The 19,142-nt window shown below is 41.4% G+C and overlaps 1 protein-coding gene across 1 annotated transcript in view; it reads left to right on the top strand.

The window, feature by feature from the left end:
• CFAP54 (cilia and flagella associated protein 54) overlaps positions 1 to 19,142 on the top strand; it is a 533,435-nt gene that overhangs the window by 125,910 nt on the left and 388,383 nt on the right. The window contains exon 14 of the mRNA XM_040344233.1: positions 13,018 to 13,155. Within this exon, the coding sequence (XP_040200167.1) occupies positions 13,018 to 13,155 (138 nt within the window). The remainder of the gene's footprint in view (positions 1 to 13,017; positions 13,156 to 19,142) is intronic.

The raw sequence follows: 19,142 nt of genomic DNA, 5'->3' as shown, positions 1-19,142 counted from the left end.
GTCATCATCTGTTAGAATTCGTATCCCCACTCTTAGATTGTTATAATAATTCAGCTTTACTTCTTATAATTGTATTTATTTGAATTTTTTGATTTACTTGCGTTCATTCCCTGTCAGAGCAGTCTCCTGTCTGATCTCAATTTTAATAACGGACACAAAAAAACTGTTATAGCAATTAACAATGTAAAAGCTTTTTTAATTAGCAGCCCGGACAGAGTGCCAGTTTTCAGACCTGAGCTTAGGTAGCCTCCATGGAGGCTTTACCCCCCAACACTGGGCTAACTATTGGTCCTGCCAGGAACAGAAAACAAGCACACAAACATTTCTTAGAAATAAGGTTGCACATTACCTTTAGTCTCCCTGCATGCTGCCTTAAAAAACGTTCCTTCTACAGGAGTTTTGTGTTCTGCCTGTAGAAGCAGCTCAATGTTCTCCTATGTATCCATGCACATTAGGATGATTACAGGCATATTTTGAGCTCAACCTTTAGAGGCAGGAAAACAAAAACCTTCTGGTTAGCGTTTCTGATTGGAGATTACTGGCAGAAAAAACGTAACACTCTCTTAACCAATTGAGGACCACTGCACGACGATATACGTAAACAAAATGGCACGGCTAGGCACAAGGGCGAACATGTACGTCCCCTTTAAGAGCCTGCTCACAACCCGGTCCTCTCCTCCGTGACCGTCCCCGCGGGGACAGCGGACCCGATCGCCACCGGTGTCCCGCAATCGGGTCACAGACAGGAAGAACGGGGAGAGGTAAGTGTAAACAAACCTCTCCCCGTGCTTCCTAGTGTGGCTGTCACTGATCGTCTGTTCCCTGTGTTAGGAAACGACGATCAGTGACGTCACACACAGCCACGCCCCCCCACAGTAAGAACACTCCCTTAGGGCACACTTAACCCCTACAGCGCCCCCTCCTGGTTAACCCCTTCACTGCCAGTGTCATTTTCACAGTTATCAGTGCATTTTTATAGCACTTTTCGGCTGTAAAAATGACAATTGTCCCAAAAATGTGTCAAAAGTGTCCGATGTGTCCGCCATAATGTCACAGTCACGAAAAAAAATCACTGATCGCTGCCATTACTAGTAAAAAAAAAAATATTAATAAAAATGCCATAAAACTATCCCCTATTTTGTAAACACTATAACTTTTGCACAAACCAATCAATAAACACTTTTACCAAAAATATGTAGAAGAATACGTATCGGCCTAAACTGAGGAAAAACATTTTTTTATATATATTTTTTGGGGAGATTTATTTTAGCAAAAAATAAAAAGCTCTATTTTTGTTTATGGTGCAACAATAAAAACCGCAGAGGTGATCAAATACCACCAAAAGAAAGCTCTCTTTGTGAGAAAAAAAGGACGCCAATTTTGTTTGGGAGTCAAGTTGCACGACCGCGCAATTGTCAGTTAAATCGACGCACTGCCGAATTCACAAAAAGGGGTCAGGTCCTTTACCTGCATAATGGTCCGGGTCTTAAGTGGTTAAACTCTTCTAAACTTTGTACAAATAATGCTCTATATGAGCGTTTTTTAACTGCCAAGAGAACAGACGTTTTTTTAAGCCCAGTGTGCATGGAGTCTAAAAGTGGGAATATCGATTCTTACAAATGCCCATTACTGATTCAGAAGAAAAATATATTATCAATGAAAAATTCAGCCACTAGGCTTTCCCTTCCAGTAATGATGGACCATTGATCATTGATGTGCTTGATATAGAACCGAATTGTTATCCATTCCTACCAGAGTCAAATAAAAAGCTGTAGCAGAACCTTCAGAATAGTAGGATCACACAGGCTCTAGCATGTTTGCAGTCTTAGACAAGCACAATAAGCTGATTCAAAGTCATCCTCTAAACTTTCTCTTTGCATTTTTTGTTTGGGAACAACCATAATAATATCTGCAGCCACATTGCGACACACAGAAGAACTTTAAATAAAAATAGTCACCCATTTTATTTTTCACAAAAGAATTTGAAATTTAAATGAGAAATTATTGAATGCTGTGAGTGATAGATAATCCATTAAAGTATGCGTCACTGCAAACAGTCAGTGAAACTGACAAGAAATCTGTGAAACTTGACAGGTTTTGTCTAGGTCTGCATATAAATCAATCACAGGGACTGTACATTGGGATTGCTCTCCTTCTCTTATTGTGAGGAAACACGGGGCTTGCTTGGGCTCTTGTCATCATCTCAAGATAGAAAAAAATTGAACGTGGATTTTTTTTTTTAAAGGTAAACAGAGGATTACCAAATGATTTATGAGATGTAAGACTCATAATAATATAATGTTTTAAATGGTCAGTTTATTAGAAAATTATTTTATATATTTGTTTTTTGAATTATAAAAAACGTTTTAAAATGTTTTTTTTGTAATGCCTGTTGAGAGGCTGTTTACACTGGGCAGCATTTTCTTTCCTTTTATATTTTTGATTTAAAGGTACAAAAAGCTAAATTTTAATTTTAAAATAGAAAAAAGTACAAAAAGAATACAGGTGCAATAAGAATTGGTGTATTTAATTTGAGCAAGTTGGTTTAAGTTAGGTTTGCAATATCACAATGTAAAATTGTTATGCTACCGTTTGAACTAGGGAAGACAATATGATATACTAAAAATGTACTTTAAGGCCTTGTACACACGATCAGTCCAAACTGATGAAAACGGACTGAAGTTCAGTTTCATCGGTTCACCGATGAAGCAGACTGATGGTCTGATGTGCCTACACACCATCAGTTCAAAAACCGATCGAGTACAACCCGGTGACGTAAAACACATTGACGTGCTGAAAAAAATGAAGTTCAATGCTTCCAAGCATGCGTCGACTTGATTCTCAGCATGCCGGGTTTGGAACCGATGCTTTTGCGTACTAACCATCGGTTTTGACCTATCGGTCAGGCATCCATCGGTCCAATTTTAAAGCAAGTTCTCTGTTTCTGGACTGAAGGATTACATATCAATGGGGCCTACACACGGTCGGTTTGGACCGATGAAACTGAACTTCAGTCCGTTTTCATCGGTTTGGACCGACTGTGTGTACAAGGCCTAAGTAAACTCTAACTAAGAAATTTAGGGACTGCCTTAGGCTGGCCATACAAAGTTCGAATCCCAACCGGTTAAGCAGGAACTGGCCAAGATTCAAATCATTTAATGAGCAGGCTGAATGTACCAAGTTGATCGATAAACTTGGGTACAGCCAACCTGCCAGATTTGCTTCTGATTATTGCAAGCGGCTGTCTTCTCGCCCCCCCCCCGCTGATAGTTGCTCAGCAGGAGGGATTCCCCTGTCAACACTGTCTGTGTTGATGGGGGAATTGTGCAAATCTTTTTCCTGCAACCCGTGGTCGCAGGAAAGAAATTCACACTATCTATAGGCTGCCTTAGCTGCAGTCCTGCAAATGCTAGTTCCCTGAATCTATACTTACATACTGGTTTCAGTAATTTAAGTCAATAACCTATAAATGCAGATAAGGACTTTCCCAGATCTTTGTAATCTGCATACTTCTTCAGATTTTTGCTAAGTATGTGGCCCAAAGCGATAGTCAGGCATTTGAGTTTTTCAGAAGGAGGTCAGCAGTGGTAACCTCCATATTTTAGTCAGGAAATTGTATTTTATTTTTATCATATTTTATTTTAGATTTTATCAGGAAATACTTTTCTTCTCATGTGGAGATGCTTACTGCTTCTTGCCATAATAAGGATAAATAATTTAGTGTAGCCACTCTTGTGATTTACTCTCTTGCCAAACTGCACAGCAAAAAAAGAGATCACTCTGCCACGCTCTAATTCTTATTTACTGCTTCGTGGACCTTGCTTCTAATTAGACAGAGGTGATAATGCTGGTTCATCATCTAATGAGAATACTGGAGGTTGAGTGGTAACATCAGAAGCTACATTACTGAACTAGAAAATAAGCTTCCCAATTGCCTGGCTGCACAGTGAGGCATAGACGGGTAAATTGTCTTAACAGAATTACAAATCTTTTGGCAGGTAAAATAGTGCACATATTAATGGTTCAATCATGTATTTTTCTGTTTTCCAGATAAATAAAATAGATTTTACATAACAAAATGCCCATCAGCCAGTAAGTGGAACTAAACCCCAAAAATACTTACCTTCACCTTCCAGCGTTTAGGTGGTTACACTCCTCATTGGCCACTGTCATCTTCCTCCCAGCTACTTCTGGGTCACATATTTTTGACCTCTTGATTGGCCAGTGGGTGAATGAGATCACCCCATGAATGTGCACAAGGGTCAGTCATTCTGGCACAGCTGGTTTGTTGGGTATGCATGTGCAGCTGAGCATGTGCAGTTCAGTCTACAGTATATTTAATAGAAGTCAGCGAGCAGGCAGGTAAGTGTGTGTTATTCAATCCTGCAGTAACAGCTGGTTCTCATCTGGAGATAGAGCTCCCAAGTATTCTCCCTTCCTCTCCAATGGCGGATCTACTGAGCAACTAGGGAGGCGTTATCCATTTCTGGCCTTGTGGAATTTACTCCACTGTGGAATAATCCTAATTATCTTGAACTATGCAAGCTACAGGTATTTTCCTTATGGAGGCACCAAGGGATCTGGTTCTTTAGTCAGTTATACTCTGGTAACACTCTCAAGGCATATGATCACTTATTTGTGGAATTTTACTTGTGCACAAACAATTCTATCAATATCTCCAACTCAGGAATGCGATGCAGACCTAGGAAGAAAAGCTAAACTTAACTGTATCCAATTCCCCGCTACTGCAGGAGGTTCTGCAAGCAACCACTCGCAGGAGTTTGATATCGCGAGTGTACTTATTATTGTTCTCATCCATTCAGGACTCTGCTTTACTCAAATGTAGAGCCCATTGAAATACTGATTTTGCAGCTATAGATGGTGATCAATGGGATATGGCCCTAGAGTCTCTTCCAGTTGTGTCGGTATCGGCTTCTCATAAACTCTCTCAACAATTCATCCTGCACAGAACTTATTGTACACCTGATAAACTATTTGATTTGGGCCGGAGGAATTCTTCCTTATGTCCGAAATGCACAGTTCACAGAGGGAACTTTATACACATGATCTGGCGATGACCAAAACTTACATGATATTGGGCAGAGGTTACACAGATTATTTCTGATCTAGCCCAAACACCTATACCTCTCACCCCATTGGTGTGTTTGTTAGGTGCGATTGATGCTGAAATGTATCCAAAGGGTATTTACATCATGGTAACCAGATTATTATACTTCGCTAGGAAGCTAATTGCCCAGTTTTGAAAGGCATCTAATGTGCCTACCAAGGCCCAGTGGGTTACTTATGTTAACTCTCTTCTACTTAAAGAAAAACTGGCTTATCGCCATCGCAATGCAGTCAACCTCGTCTGGCAGAGCTGGCTAGACAATCCTATTCTTGCTCCTCCACAGTTAGTGATGGATAGATTGTTACGATTTTCAAACCCACCAAAAGTTCTAGTTTCTAGATAAGCGTAGATAATTTGATATTCTGTGCAGATATTCACTAACAAGCTCAGTAGGTTTTGTTATTTTTTTTTCTTTCTTTTGATTTTTTTTTTGTACAAAACCCTATATATGTGCTTTAACACGCTCTTTCTACATACAGTATGTATACATTATGTACAATGACTTGTTCTAATCTAAAGGATACACATAGCTTTTTATTGTACTGTACAGTCACTTACTTAAAGCGGGGGTTCACCCTAAAAACACATTTTTAACATTACATCCAGCTCACTACCGACATTGTCAGTATGCCGATTTTTTTTATGCCTTATGCAACGGGGGGGGGGGGGGGGGGTAGTGTTGTGGATCATGTCAATCACTAACTGCGGCATAGGAACGCCCACTCCTGCGGGAGGCACTGCCCGGAAGCCGGCTAAGAAAATAGCTTTACAAGGTATGTACAGCAAAAAAATATAAAAAATCGGCATTACTGACCATGTCGGTAGTGAGCTGGATGTAATGTTAGAATTTTTTTTTTAGGGTGAACCCCCGCTTTAATGTGTGTTATTGCAGAACAGACGTAGTATGTCTCTTCTGCCTTAATAAGCTGTCTGCTTGCAGTTTTACAAAAGTTAGTTTTAGATTCACTTCAAGCTAGCAAAATTCCTTAAGAAACTTTTAGAATTCATTCTCTGCAGCAAAAAGAGACTTGAGGCAAAGGCATATTTATCTCATGCAGAGAGCGCATGGTCCGCCTCCTGGTGTTCTCTTAGTGGAAACATCTGTACAGTTAATAACTATTATAATCATTTATTTCTGAGCTGCAAAGCTCTTTTATAAGTTGATAGCACATTAAACATTATGATTAACCTACATCTAATAGAATCCCAAACGCATTAGCCACTTCAGCCCCGGAATGATTTGGCTGCACAGTGACCAGGCCATTTTTTGCAATACGGCACTGCAACGCTTTAACTGACAATTGCGCGGTTGTGTGATGTCGTACCCATACAAAATTTATGTCCTTTTTTTCCCCATAAATAGAGCTTTCTTTTGGTGGTATTTGATCACCTCTGTGTTTTTTATTTTTTGCGCTATTAACAACAAAATAGCGATAATTTTGGAAAAAACACAATCATTTGTACATTTTGCTATAATTAATATCCCCTTTTTCTTAAAGTAATTTTTTTTCCTCAGTTTAGGCCGATATGTATTCTTCTACATATTTTTGGTAATAAAAATTGCAATAAGCGTATATTGATGGGTTTGCGCAAAAGTTTTAGCGTCTAGAAAATAGGTGATAGATTTATGGCATTTTTATTATTATGATTTTTTTAACTAGTAATGGCGGCAATCTGGGATTTTTATCAGGACTGCGACATTATGGCAGATCAAGGGGTTAACTGTGTTCCCTAGTGTGTGTTCTAACTGTAGGGGGATGTGAGTGACTGGAGGAAATGAGAGATTGTGGTTCCTAGCTAGTAGGAACTCACAATCTCTCTCTCCTCTCCTCACAAAACTGGGATGCGTGTGTTTACACACACATGTCCCTGTTCTGGCTCTCGTGCCCACGATCGCGTGTGGCCAGCGGTCATTGCGACCGCCGGTCACGCGCATCGGCACCCCCGCAGTGCATGCCTGCTATCTTTAAAGGAGCTACGATGGCTTAAGGGATCTTGCCGACCTGCTGCTGTATAATGACGGCAGCAGGTCGGCAAATGGTTAATCTAGCATTAAAGGGGACCTTCGGTAATTTTTCATCTTTCCAACTATTAAATCTTCTGCCCTTGTTGTTTTAACTTTGGATAGTAAAACATTTTTTTCTGTCACTAAATACCTTCTACAGCCCATGTCCTGTTTCTTGTCTGGTAAAAAGCCTAGGCTTATGACATCATGCACAGTTCTCTCTCACTCTCGTGAGTGTCTGCCAGGAAGGGAGGGGTAATGAATCATTAGAGGGCCAATGAGAGCTGCAGGTCTACAGAGCTAGTGGTGTGCCTCTGTGTGTCTGTGTAAATCCAGAAAGTAAACAGTTGGCAGCATTTAAAATGGTTGCAGCCAGACTCAGTGGGGGGAGATTTCTGAAGTATATTTGGCAAGTACAGAATCACAGTATATATTAGATAATATGCAAGGTGGTTGGAGGGAAGCTTCAGAATGGCAAAGATTTTATTACAAATTATGTGAGCCGACTGCAGTTCCTCTTGAACTGCACTGTCTGAAAATGTCAGTGAATCTCTGACATTGAGACGTGATATAAAGGTTTGTAGGCATTTCTGGGACATGTTTGTAAAAAGGATGGTAGCAGAGGACCTGAGGATGTAACATTTAAAGGGGTTGTAAAGGTTAGTTTTTTATTTTCTAAATAGGTTCCTTTAAGCTAGTGCATTGTTGGTTCACTTACCTTTTCCTTCCATTTCCCTTCTAAATGTCAAAATTGTCCGAAGTGTCCGCCATAATGTCGCAGTCACGAAAAAAATCGATGATCGCCGCCATTAGTAGTAAAAAAAAAAAAAAAAAAAAAAAAAAATAATAAAAATGCAATAAAACTATCCCCTATTTTGTAAACGCTATAAATTTTGCGCAAACCAACCGATAAATGCTTATTGTGATTTTTTTTACCAAAAATAGGTAGAAGAATACATATCGGCCTAAATTGAGAATTTTTTTTTTTATATATATTTTTGGGGGATATTTATTATAGCAAAAAGTAAAAAATATTGAATTTTTTTCAAAATTGTCGTTTTATTTTTGTTTATAGCACAACAAATAAAAACCGCAGAGGTGATCAAATACCACTAAAAGAAAGCTCTATCTGTGGGAAAAAAAGGACGCCAATTTTCTTTGGGAGCCACGTCGCACGACCGCGCAATTGTCTGTTAAAGCGACGCAGTGCCGAATCGCAAAACCTGGCCGGGTCCTTTAGCTGCCTAAAGGTCCGGGTCTTAAGTGGTTAATGTAGGGTAGGGTGGGGTTGGATCATGGCAAGAAATCAACTGAATCTTTGTAGTTCTCTTTTAACTGCCAAAAGATCAGCTGGTATGATACTTAACTGCCTTTGAGCAGCTCTCCCAGCCCATATTGATTCATTTAGAAATCTGATTGTTTGCAAACAGCGTGTTTCCTTTGTGTCTGTTCACCTTTAACCGTAGCTTCGTCAAACACAGTGTTTGCATTACATTGTTCTATTTGATGGCTCCCAATAATCTGTCTGTGACAGCCATAAATGAAAGCTAGCCTAATATAAGAGTTTAATTCTTTCCAGTTACAACTGGCAAAATACACATACACAATAACCATAAAAGCAGCAACAGTAGGCCATATGTATTTAAATTTGTGTCTACAAATAACACATTGCTATATTATCAAATACAAAATACATTTTATTTTCTCATTACACTGAATCACTGCATAATAATATCTGTGTCCTCAATAGGTAAGGCATGATCTGCAATGACAATCATTCATTATTACTTTGCAAAGGTCCCCTTTATTGATTTCGGACTGTGCTTCTCATGATATATCATTTTCTGCTTGAGAAGTCAGGATGAAAATATTGTGCACGCTTGTGCCCCTAATTGTATACTCCTAAAAAAAATTGCCCTGTAATCCTATTGCTTATTCTCTCTGCGCAAAGTATTGTTAGTTTCATACAGGTTCATATGCTGCTTATATCGCCATATTAGTACAGTAAAACAGTGTAAAAGTAACTTGGTTTGAGAGCATTTTGCAAGACAAGCAAAAAATTGTCATAAATGTTGACTTGATATACAAGTGATGTCTTGATATACAAGTAGCATCGTGTCACAACTTAGTATAAAACAGAACAGAGGTGCCTCTAATGCCGCGTACACACGATCGGAATTTCCGATGGAGAAAAATTACTTTTTTCCATCTCTCACGTACCTGGTAGTTGAGCCCAACGTGCAGGAATGGCCTCTCGTAAGCCTCTGGCTCAAGAGCCCCTGGTAGAGTAGACAGGGGTTCAAGAGTGCAAATGGGCACAAGTGACTGGCGGATAAGCTGGCGTAGAAGGCTGGAAGCAGCAGCTGGGAGTACTGTAGTCCGAGCAGGATGCAGGCAGCGGGCTGAGAGCTGAAGACTGTGATACGGCACTCGTGGAACAGGAGATTGGCAGGTGGGGACAGTCCGGATCAGACACAGGCGAGCAGGTCAGGTACCAAAACAGAATCCGAAGAATAGTCAAAGTCCAGGCCGGGTCAGTTCATCAGGCGGGCAGCAATCAGGTTGGAAGAAGAACAGAAGCGAGGTCAGGATTAGTCGGGATCAGAGACAGGCAGCAAGCAGGAGTAGTCAAGGGAGAGCCGGATCAGGTAACCAGGTAGCAATCAGAGTCACAGGTAGCAGTGGTCTCAGGAAAGCACTGTAGACCGGACAGCAAGGCAGCAAAGTATCTGATCTCTTTAAATAGCCTATTTGTCCCCAAGTGTTGTCACAGCTCGCCCGTGCCATTGCATGCGCCCGTGCGCCATTATGCATGCGCATGTGCCGAATAGTCTATCCGCGCACAGGCATTCCTCTGATACTGTTGTTGCTAGGCAGACTGCTGAAACCTTTCCTGACACCGTCTGTGTTTAGAATTGGAATATGTTTTATTTTTTTCAGATGGAAAAAAAAAACGATAGGAAATTCCTATCGTCTGTATGCAACTCACGCATGCTCAGAATCAAGTCGACGCATGCTCGGAAGCATTGAAATTCATTTTTCTAGGCTCGTCATAGTGTTTTATGTCACTGTATTTTGGACGATCGGAATTTAGTCTGACAGTGTGTATGCAAGACTGATGGAAGTCAGCTTCATCCGAATTGCGACGTAAAATTCCATCGGAAATTCCGATCGTGTGTACACGGCTTAAGTGTAGCAATATGGTTACGTTTAATGAAGGCACAACATGTAGAAACTCACATGGTTGATGATTAAAACGGGTGCATTCAAATATGCAGGCATCTGGGGTAAAGATGTTCACATAAACCATCCTCCTCATCACTTTCAGATCGCTCTACTGCAGGCTAGTCTTCCTGGTCATGATTGCAGACTGCTTTACCCCGGATGCCTCCATACTTAGATGTGCCTGTTTTAATCAACAACCATGTGAGTTGCTAAATGTTGTACCTTCATTAAATGTAACCATATTGCTTCACTTAGAGGCGTCTCTCTTCTCTTTTATACTCTGAAGCTCCTGCTGGATTTTGCTTCTAATCCCCTTGTGGAGGCTTCCATTTGTGGATGGACATTTTATGGTTACACAACCTATCACATTGCTATAATATTTTTATATGGACTATACATGGAAGGACTTTTGAATGGTTGTGGAACGAATCATTTGAGTTTCCATGATTTCTTATGAGGAAATTCACTTTGATATACAAGTGCTTTGGATTACAAGCATTCTTCCGGAACAAATTATGCTCGCAATCCAAGGTTTTACTGTATTTCAAATAATTCATACATTTCTTATGTTTTAATTCATCATTTTCTGTCCCAGATGGCAAAGTGGAGCTGCCCAGGAGTGCTGTTTTGCACATCAGATCCAACATTCCTAGACTTGTCTTCCCAGCATTCCTCCATACATCAGTAGTATGTGTAGTGCCTGGTTACTTAAAAAGTACCGGTGCTAGTTAAAATTAGAGAGGGATCAGAGTGTTAACTGACTCTGATCCAATCATTATGTTCAAAACTGTGTCTCTGTCTCAGCTTGGCTGTGCTGTGGGCTGTCTATTGTTGCTGGGGTTTAGTTCCTACCCCAGGGCAATGGGTGGCAGCAGTGGAGTCGAGGTTTGGGTGCTCTTCCCCAGCAGCCTATTAGGAGGGTTCAGCCTCGCTGTGCGTTCTGGGGAGGGTATTTATTGGACAGACGCCATTGGTCTGGGGTTCTTCTTCGGAGTGCGGCACCCACCTTCAGGGTGACTGCATCACGGCCCCCCGGCGTAATGGCCTTCCAGGCCGGGTTGCGCGTAGCACATGCAGTGTTCTTGGTTCCAGGACCATGTTGGTCCGGGACAACTGAGCTGTGGCGGGGAGCCCAGTGGTCGACTGGGTTCCCAATCCTGAAGATCCCAAGCGAGATAGCTGTTCGGTGGGCAGTCCATCTGAGGAGAGCCAATAAGAGGCTGGCGATCCAATAGGATCTCGACAAACCACCGGGAATCAAGGTAGCCGGACACTGAGAGGCTGGTCACCTGTCAGTCGGTACCTGAAACTATCTGAAGGAGATCCAGGCGCAATTCTTTCAAGGAGGATCATCTCCGTAATTATAATCACAGGGAGGGCCTGTGGCAGAGACTTTTCCCTGAGTCCATTTCAGGAGGGTCTGTGGCAGAGACTTTTCCTTCAAGTTCGAGCGATACTCTGGCTGCCAGGTCAGTGAGAGGGGTCTGTCCAGGTACGCTATACCCACTCTGGCTAGAGAGGCGAAGAATACAAAGTATTGTTGGGAGCAGGACTGTTTTCCTGTTACACCTGAGTCTGCTATTTCTCCTTCTATTTCACCTCTACGCTTCATGACAAGTTTTAATGTTTTTACCCGGCTGGGTAATAAAGAGCACAGAAAAAGACACCTGTTGTGAACATTCCGTTACTGCTATATTCACTATAAACCTCTAGGACAGCGAAGGAGCCACGAGGTAACGTGCCACCTAAAACAAACCAGCAGCTCCTTCGGGGGTAGTGCTACATATACAGTACATTTACCAGTTATTAATGTAATTCCTCTCCAGTAATTCGGTCTTCTGAACTATGTTTGCATATTACTGTTGGCTGAAAGTACAGATATAACAGCCCAATATTTATATTAAAATACAGTATAAGATAATCTGCTGACATACAGTATAACTTTGATAAAATATGTTTCTTATACTGTTCCCTTCACTAGGATCTATAGTTTTTTTTTTTTTTTTTTATAATTTCTAGGTTGCTGTATGTGTCATACAGGGCAGCGTAAATTTTCTTCTTTATAAGTATTTATTGTATATGCTAAAAAAAAATATTTGGCATATACTGTCAATAATCACACATATACGTGATGAGATCAGACATATTTGCGCAACTCATTCAACAGTGCAATAATTGTGCTTTGCTCCTGGACTCTTTGCAGTCCCTAAAGATGCAAAATGCCCCTCAGTGCTGCTTTTGGAGACCATGTGATTTTTGGCTGCCCCAGGCTTTAGGCCACAATTGGAGATGAGAAATGCTAATATGTATCTTATTGATTCATGTAATGTATGAATTTTATTGATAGGACCAATTTAAACCCTTGGACATTTGAGTAAGCCAAAAGACCGTTCATTCAGAAATGAGAAAATCCTTGATCATTGAAAGACATCAGTTTCAAACCGCTATTAATCCTTTACATTCTAAACCCCTGCACAGATAGGCACATTCCCTGTCAACCTTTGACTTCCTTCTAAGGCAGTTTGATCAATTCAGTCAAAGGTCATGTGTGTAAATACAAGTCATGTACAAGTAATTCCATAGGTATTGTCATTCATATGTAACTAAATGTGGATTGTGGATGCTTGTTCCTAATTAACACAATATATGTTTGTTCCAGGATCTCCAGCCTGACAGGGATGTTGTAATTGATGTTATTTTATTTCTGTGGCAAAAATGCAAGACGGGAGTGCAGAGAATGCATACTGGCGCAGTTGAGGGATCCAAATTTACACAAAAGTGTGAATTGAACAGCAAGGTATGGTTGAATTAATAGGAATGTGTCAACTCCCTTTTCATTTTGTTTACAAATCAAACAAGGTCTCTTTGTCATGTTTCCTGATTGTAAAACAAACTTTTACTAAGGCCTTCCACAAAAGTGCAGGTCCACCCCAATCTGCTTCGGAGTGGAGTGGCTAGTTTCCACATCCTTTAAAGTGGTACTAAAGGTTCAGTTAAAAAAAAAATAAAAAAAAATAACAAACATGTCATACTTCTCCACTGAGCAGTTAGTTTTGCACAGAGTGGCCCCAATCCTCATATTCTGGGGTCCCACGGCGGCTCTCGTGGCTCCTCCCCACAATAGATAACCCCCTCTGGGAAGCTCTCTCCCGAGGGGGTTACCTTGCGGGCGTGCTCCTGTGTCATACACTCAGCGTCCATAGCCGCCAAGTGTTTGACTCGGCCTCGCCCCCAGGGGCCGCATCATTGGATTTGATTGACAGCAGTGGGAGCCAATGGCTGCCCCACTGTAATATCCACAGACATCTCCCCACTGTAATCCACAGACATCTCCCCACTGTAATATCCACAATCACCACCACTGTAATATCCACAATCTCCCCCACTTTAATATACACAGACTTCTCCCCCACTGTAATATCCACAGACATCTCCCCCACTGTAATATCCACAGACATCTCCCCCCCACTGTAATATCCACAGACATCTCCCCCCCACTGTAATATCCACAGACATCTCCCCCCCACTGTAATATCCACAGACATCTCCCCCCCACTGTAATATCCACAGACATCTCCCCCCCACTGTAATATCCACAGACATCTCCCCCCCACTGTAATATCCACAGACATCTCCCCCCCACTGTAATATCCACAGACATCTCCCCCCCACTGTAATATCCACAGACATCTCCCCCCACTGTAATATCCACAGACATCTCCCCCCCACTGTAATATCCACAGACATCTCCCCCACTGTAATATGGTCCACATCTCCCCCACTGTATAGGAAGATTAGTGCTTGCTTAGTCTTACCAGAGAAGCCGGCCGAACACGAGCAGTTGAGGCCGGGTGATGACGTCAGCGCGCCAATTTAGGCTCTCCTAGGCCGCCGCCGGGTGGACCAAGATGGCCGCCGCTTGGGGAGCTAGGCCGAAGTCGCGGCCTTTCCTATGGCCGAGGCAGCAGCAGAGCTCATGTGGTGTGCCGATCCGCATATGGTGACCCGTTCGGATCACAGATCATTTACAATCCATTGCACCACTAGTACCGGTCAAAATAATTGTGATTGATCAAAAAAATTTAAGATTAATTGAGGAATTAATCTTTAATTTCCACAGCCCTATTTTTTTTCTTTATAGTTTCTATTAATAACATGTTTTTTTTCTACAGTTTTCAATAATCAGCTCCAAATGTTGTTACGGAAAACCATATCTTTAAAATTGTTGTATTAGCATTCTCCTTATGAGGACAGGTTCTGCCTTCTGGCAGCATGAACTAAAAGCATGAGAATATGTTATCCTGAAAGTGAATGACATTCAAACAGATGGTCAGTCTCCTGCATTGTGTTAAAAATGAAACACCTACTGTGTGTTTCATTTCCTTTCAGAATTTAAAATCAGGTGGCAGACAGCTAAGTGCAAAGTTATACATATATACATACAAATATATATACTGTGTCATTAATGCTTGACCTATTGGAGAATTTGTAATTCTGTTCCACCAGTCTTTTGATTCATATACTGTACCTCTGCCACACTGCACAGCTGGGAAGAACACTGTATTCATCCTAAAGCATGCCATAAATGATGCAATTTTATTTCCTTCAACCACAGGTTGCAGGTAAGAAAATCATTTGATTTCCCAATCAACACAGTCAGAGTTACTGTGCTATTGTAATCTGATAGTCGTTCCCTGCCCGGCTGATTAGGAAAAATCCAACATGCTGATTATACTGAAGTTGATCGAAAGATTGATTTCAGTACAACTAGCTTGCCCAAAGATGGATTGGAATGTGTCCAGTTCCTGCTGAACCTGCAGCCATAGACGACTTTAGGCCAGCCAAAGTTAGATCAACTTCAGTACAACCAGCCTGTGGAGTTTTTCTCATGCAATCACTGCCAGTGGCTAAATTGGTCAGCAGTGATCATTGTATTCTGATGGATGGGGGGAACCCCCCGCTGTCAGACTACATCAGTGTTGATGGGGGAATTTCGTGATTTGTGCATAATCTATGGCTTGCCTTACTGCTTCCTGGATCTTTCTATGCCAAATGAATAGAAATTACACTGCTGATATATTTTCCAATGAATAAGCTGGAGACAGAGGGGTACATTACAAATTACAGGTTGGCTTACAGAATTATAGATTGCTTAGTGGGTAAAGCAGTAAATTTGTATTCATTTAATTGTTTCCTAAATGTTCATCAAGGGGCACAGGACCAGTAGAATTAGGAGCATTGGGTTATTCTGCCCATCTTTAGGAGGAAATGGACACTAGCAAACCAAAAAAGGCTGTTGGCAAACCAAAGATAACTCCTCCCACTCACACAATGTTTCAGTTTTTTGCTAGTGTCATAGGAGGATGGACCTCTGACCTGTTGGCCCACCAACTCGGCCATGGAATCGGACAAATCCTTTTTTTGCACTATCCTGGAAGATCTTTGTGATGGATGCCAGCCTGACCAGCTGGGGAGGCATCCTGGACACCCTGACAGTACAGGAACTTGGTTGCCAGTGGAAGCTTATCTCCCTATTAGCATACAGTAGTTCCAAGATATTCATCTATCTCTTATGCCGCGTACACACGATCGGTCCATCCGATGAGAACGGACCGATGGATCGCTTTCATCGGTTAACCGATGAAGCTGACTTATGGTCCGTCGCGCCTACACACCATCGGTTAAAAAAACGATCGTGTCAGAACGCGGTGACGTAAACCACAACGACGTGCTGAAAAAAACGAAGTTCAATGCTTCCAAGCATGCGTCGACTTGTTTCTGAGCATGCGTGGATTTTTAACCGATGGTCGTGCCTACAAACGATTGGTTTTATGCTATCGGTTAGGAATCCATGGGTTAAATTTAAAGCAAGATGGCTTTTTTTTAACTAATGGTTAAATAACCTATGGGGCCCACACACGATCGGTTTTGACCAATGAAAACAGTCCATCAGACCGTTGTCCTCTGTTTAACGTATTGTGTGTACGAGGCCTTAGTGAATGTGGTAGAGCTCTTCTGATTTCCATCATCTAATCATGTGCAAGCAAAAATTATATTTTTTCTATTTTCCTTGCACCTGATTGGGTATTATTAGCAAAGCTTTACCACATTCATTAAGCTCTGGGAAAAACTTGTGCAACTGCACTTGCACAGTAATTTTGCCTTTGGTAAATTCTCTAAACCCCAATGTCTTGGGTAGAACTTTGCACATTGGTGGAGACACTGGATGTGGACATCCTGTCCTCTAGGCCAAACAACAAAGTGGACAGATTTGTATCCTGGTACTGGTATCATTTAGCAGACACAGTTGATGCTTTGGTGGTTCTGTGGGATCAGTACAACTTGATCAATTTTATTTCCTCCTTTTCTCCTCATCTTCTCTTCAGCATCGAGATAAATGACATTCTGGTGATCCATATTGCACCTAATTTGGGACAACAGAATGTGTTACTCCAACCTAATCAAACTCCTGGCAGACACTACATGGGCCCTTCAACGTCATCTGGATCTTCTGTCTCATAGGCCAATTTACTATCCTCCCTGTGTCATGGTTGCTGACTTTGACAGCACGTCTGTTGTAGCTTAGGTTCTAAGAGATAGTCTGTTTGACTAATTTATCCTTACTCCGTCATTCCTATGCTTCTGTCTATGTCGCTCAAGGTGTATCTTTGCATGTGGAAAGCATAATTTGTCTTGTGTGAGGCCGGAAGATTTTTCCAAGAGGACAGGAATTTTTATCTAATATACTCTGTAGGACAGATACTGACCTTTTAGTTGGAGGGGAAATATCAGCTCTCACAATCTCATTCCAAATACCTCCCTAGTAAAGGCCTTTGAACAAGGTGTTGCTCACATAGTTTCTCTTGTCTTCAAAGACTACCCTTTGAACCTATCAGAGCTACCTCTTAATGTATTCTAACTCAAAATAAAGTTTTACTCAAAAGTTGTTGAGGCCATGAGCATCCTTTGTCTTGACATCTACTTTCCATCTCCCATCTCCTTCCTGCTCTGGTTGATCCTAAAGAGATATCCCTCCATCACTTGGATATGGTTGAAGATGTTTGTGTCTACCTTTCAGCTTCTTTAGACAGACTTATTTTTTTCCTTATTTTCATTCCTGGTTATTCCTGTAAGGGACGGCCTGGTTCTTGTTCCACCATTTCTTGGCGGCTAAGACAGATCATTTTTCAAGCCTACTGACTTAGGAATAAAGTTCAACCTTTTCCAGTCAAACAGACATCAGACATCTACAGGCTCAAGCTAGGCTGGCCATACCTTATACAACTTTCTTATTCAATTTCTTATAGACCCTTTTCACACTGGGGTGGGTTTCAGGCGCTTTAGCGATTGAAATAGCCTCTGCTAAGCGCCTGAAAACCGCCTCTTATTCACTTCAGTGTGTCTTTTTACACTGGGGCGGTGCTCTTGCAGGACGGGAAAAAAAGTCCTGCAAGCAGAATCTTTGGGGAAAAAAAAGCGAAGCTTAACCAGCAGTAAAGCGCCGCTAAAACAAACAGTGCTTTAGCGCTAATGTGGCCACGGCCCCAGTGTGAAAGGGGTCTTAGATTTACCTTTAACTAGTAGGGCAAGGGCCTGCCTGATTGCATACAAATCAAAAGTGTTTCGGTTTTATCTCATATTATATGGTTTTGGTAAATCTAAAGAAAAAATTGTATAACGTATGGGCAACCCTAGGGTAAAAGGTCCTGCAGGCAGTGCTTAATCATGGCATGATTAAGCACTGATTTGGAGTGTGAAAAGCGTAGGCTGTTATTCCCGTTCTCCGCTTGTTTTGTAGTGCATTTTTTCCATTTTTATATTAAAGACAACCTTATGTTTTTTTGAAGTGCGGCTGTCCATCCTTTTTTTCTTCTATCAATTGCTCCGTGCATTGCCGGCACCCTTGATTTCCTGAACTGTTGCTGATTGTTCAACATACCCACCTGGAGCGGTTACTTTCAGCTCTTTAAGATGCAGGCAACCCTTGGTGTAAATTATTGTTTGTTTGTTTTTTGGCTTGCTGTGCTGCTTTGGGATATCCCTTTGTTCCTTATTCTACTGATCCTGTGTCCCATGATGAATGGTTCAAGGGGTTGTAAAGACAAAAATATTTTCCTCTTAAATTAAAGTCTGACAGTAGCTGATAAAGTAAAAAGTAATGTTTTGCATTATAACTAGCTTGATACCTGTTGAAATCAAGCTGTTTTATTCACCTCCAGCACTCCTAAATCATTATTCTCACGGACTTCCTGGTTTGCGGTGCGCATTCATTCTTGCTACATCACGGCCTAATGGGAACTACAGTTCCCATTAGGCTTAGCCTCCATGCCTGTGAGGGATAAGAGAGCATCTTCACGCAGGGCTGTAGTCATAGGGAGGGGGTGAGCACATTCTGCTTTCCACCCTGCAAAACAGCTCAGATGCTGGTGGAAAGCAAGAAGAGGAGAGACAGGAAATGGCATTTTCCAACCTGGATTACTGTATTTTGGAGGTCAAAAGGAAAAATTAGGTAAGTGATATTTAAATGCTCTAGCTTACAGCAATCAATTGATCTAATAAAAAACAAACCTTTAGTGTTCCTTTAAGAAAACATGAAACAATTTTTTGATGTTAATAAGTGGACACAGGTACTACACCTCTGTTTATGATCTTCTAATACGACGTTCTAAAAAAACTGAAGCAAGGTGGTTGGGGTTATACCTTGCTGGCAAACAGCCTTTTTTTGGTTTGTCAGTGTCCAGTTTCTTCTAAAGTTGGCAGCATAACCCAGTATTTATGATTCTA

Source organism: Rana temporaria, chromosome 3 (assembly GCF_905171775.1).
Source record: "Rana temporaria chromosome 3, aRanTem1.1, whole genome shotgun sequence".
Lineage (NCBI taxonomy): Eukaryota > Metazoa > Chordata > Amphibia > Anura > Ranidae > Rana > Rana temporaria.
Note: the sequence above shows the minus strand (reverse complement) of the source record. Positions and strands in the feature narration are given on the sequence as shown.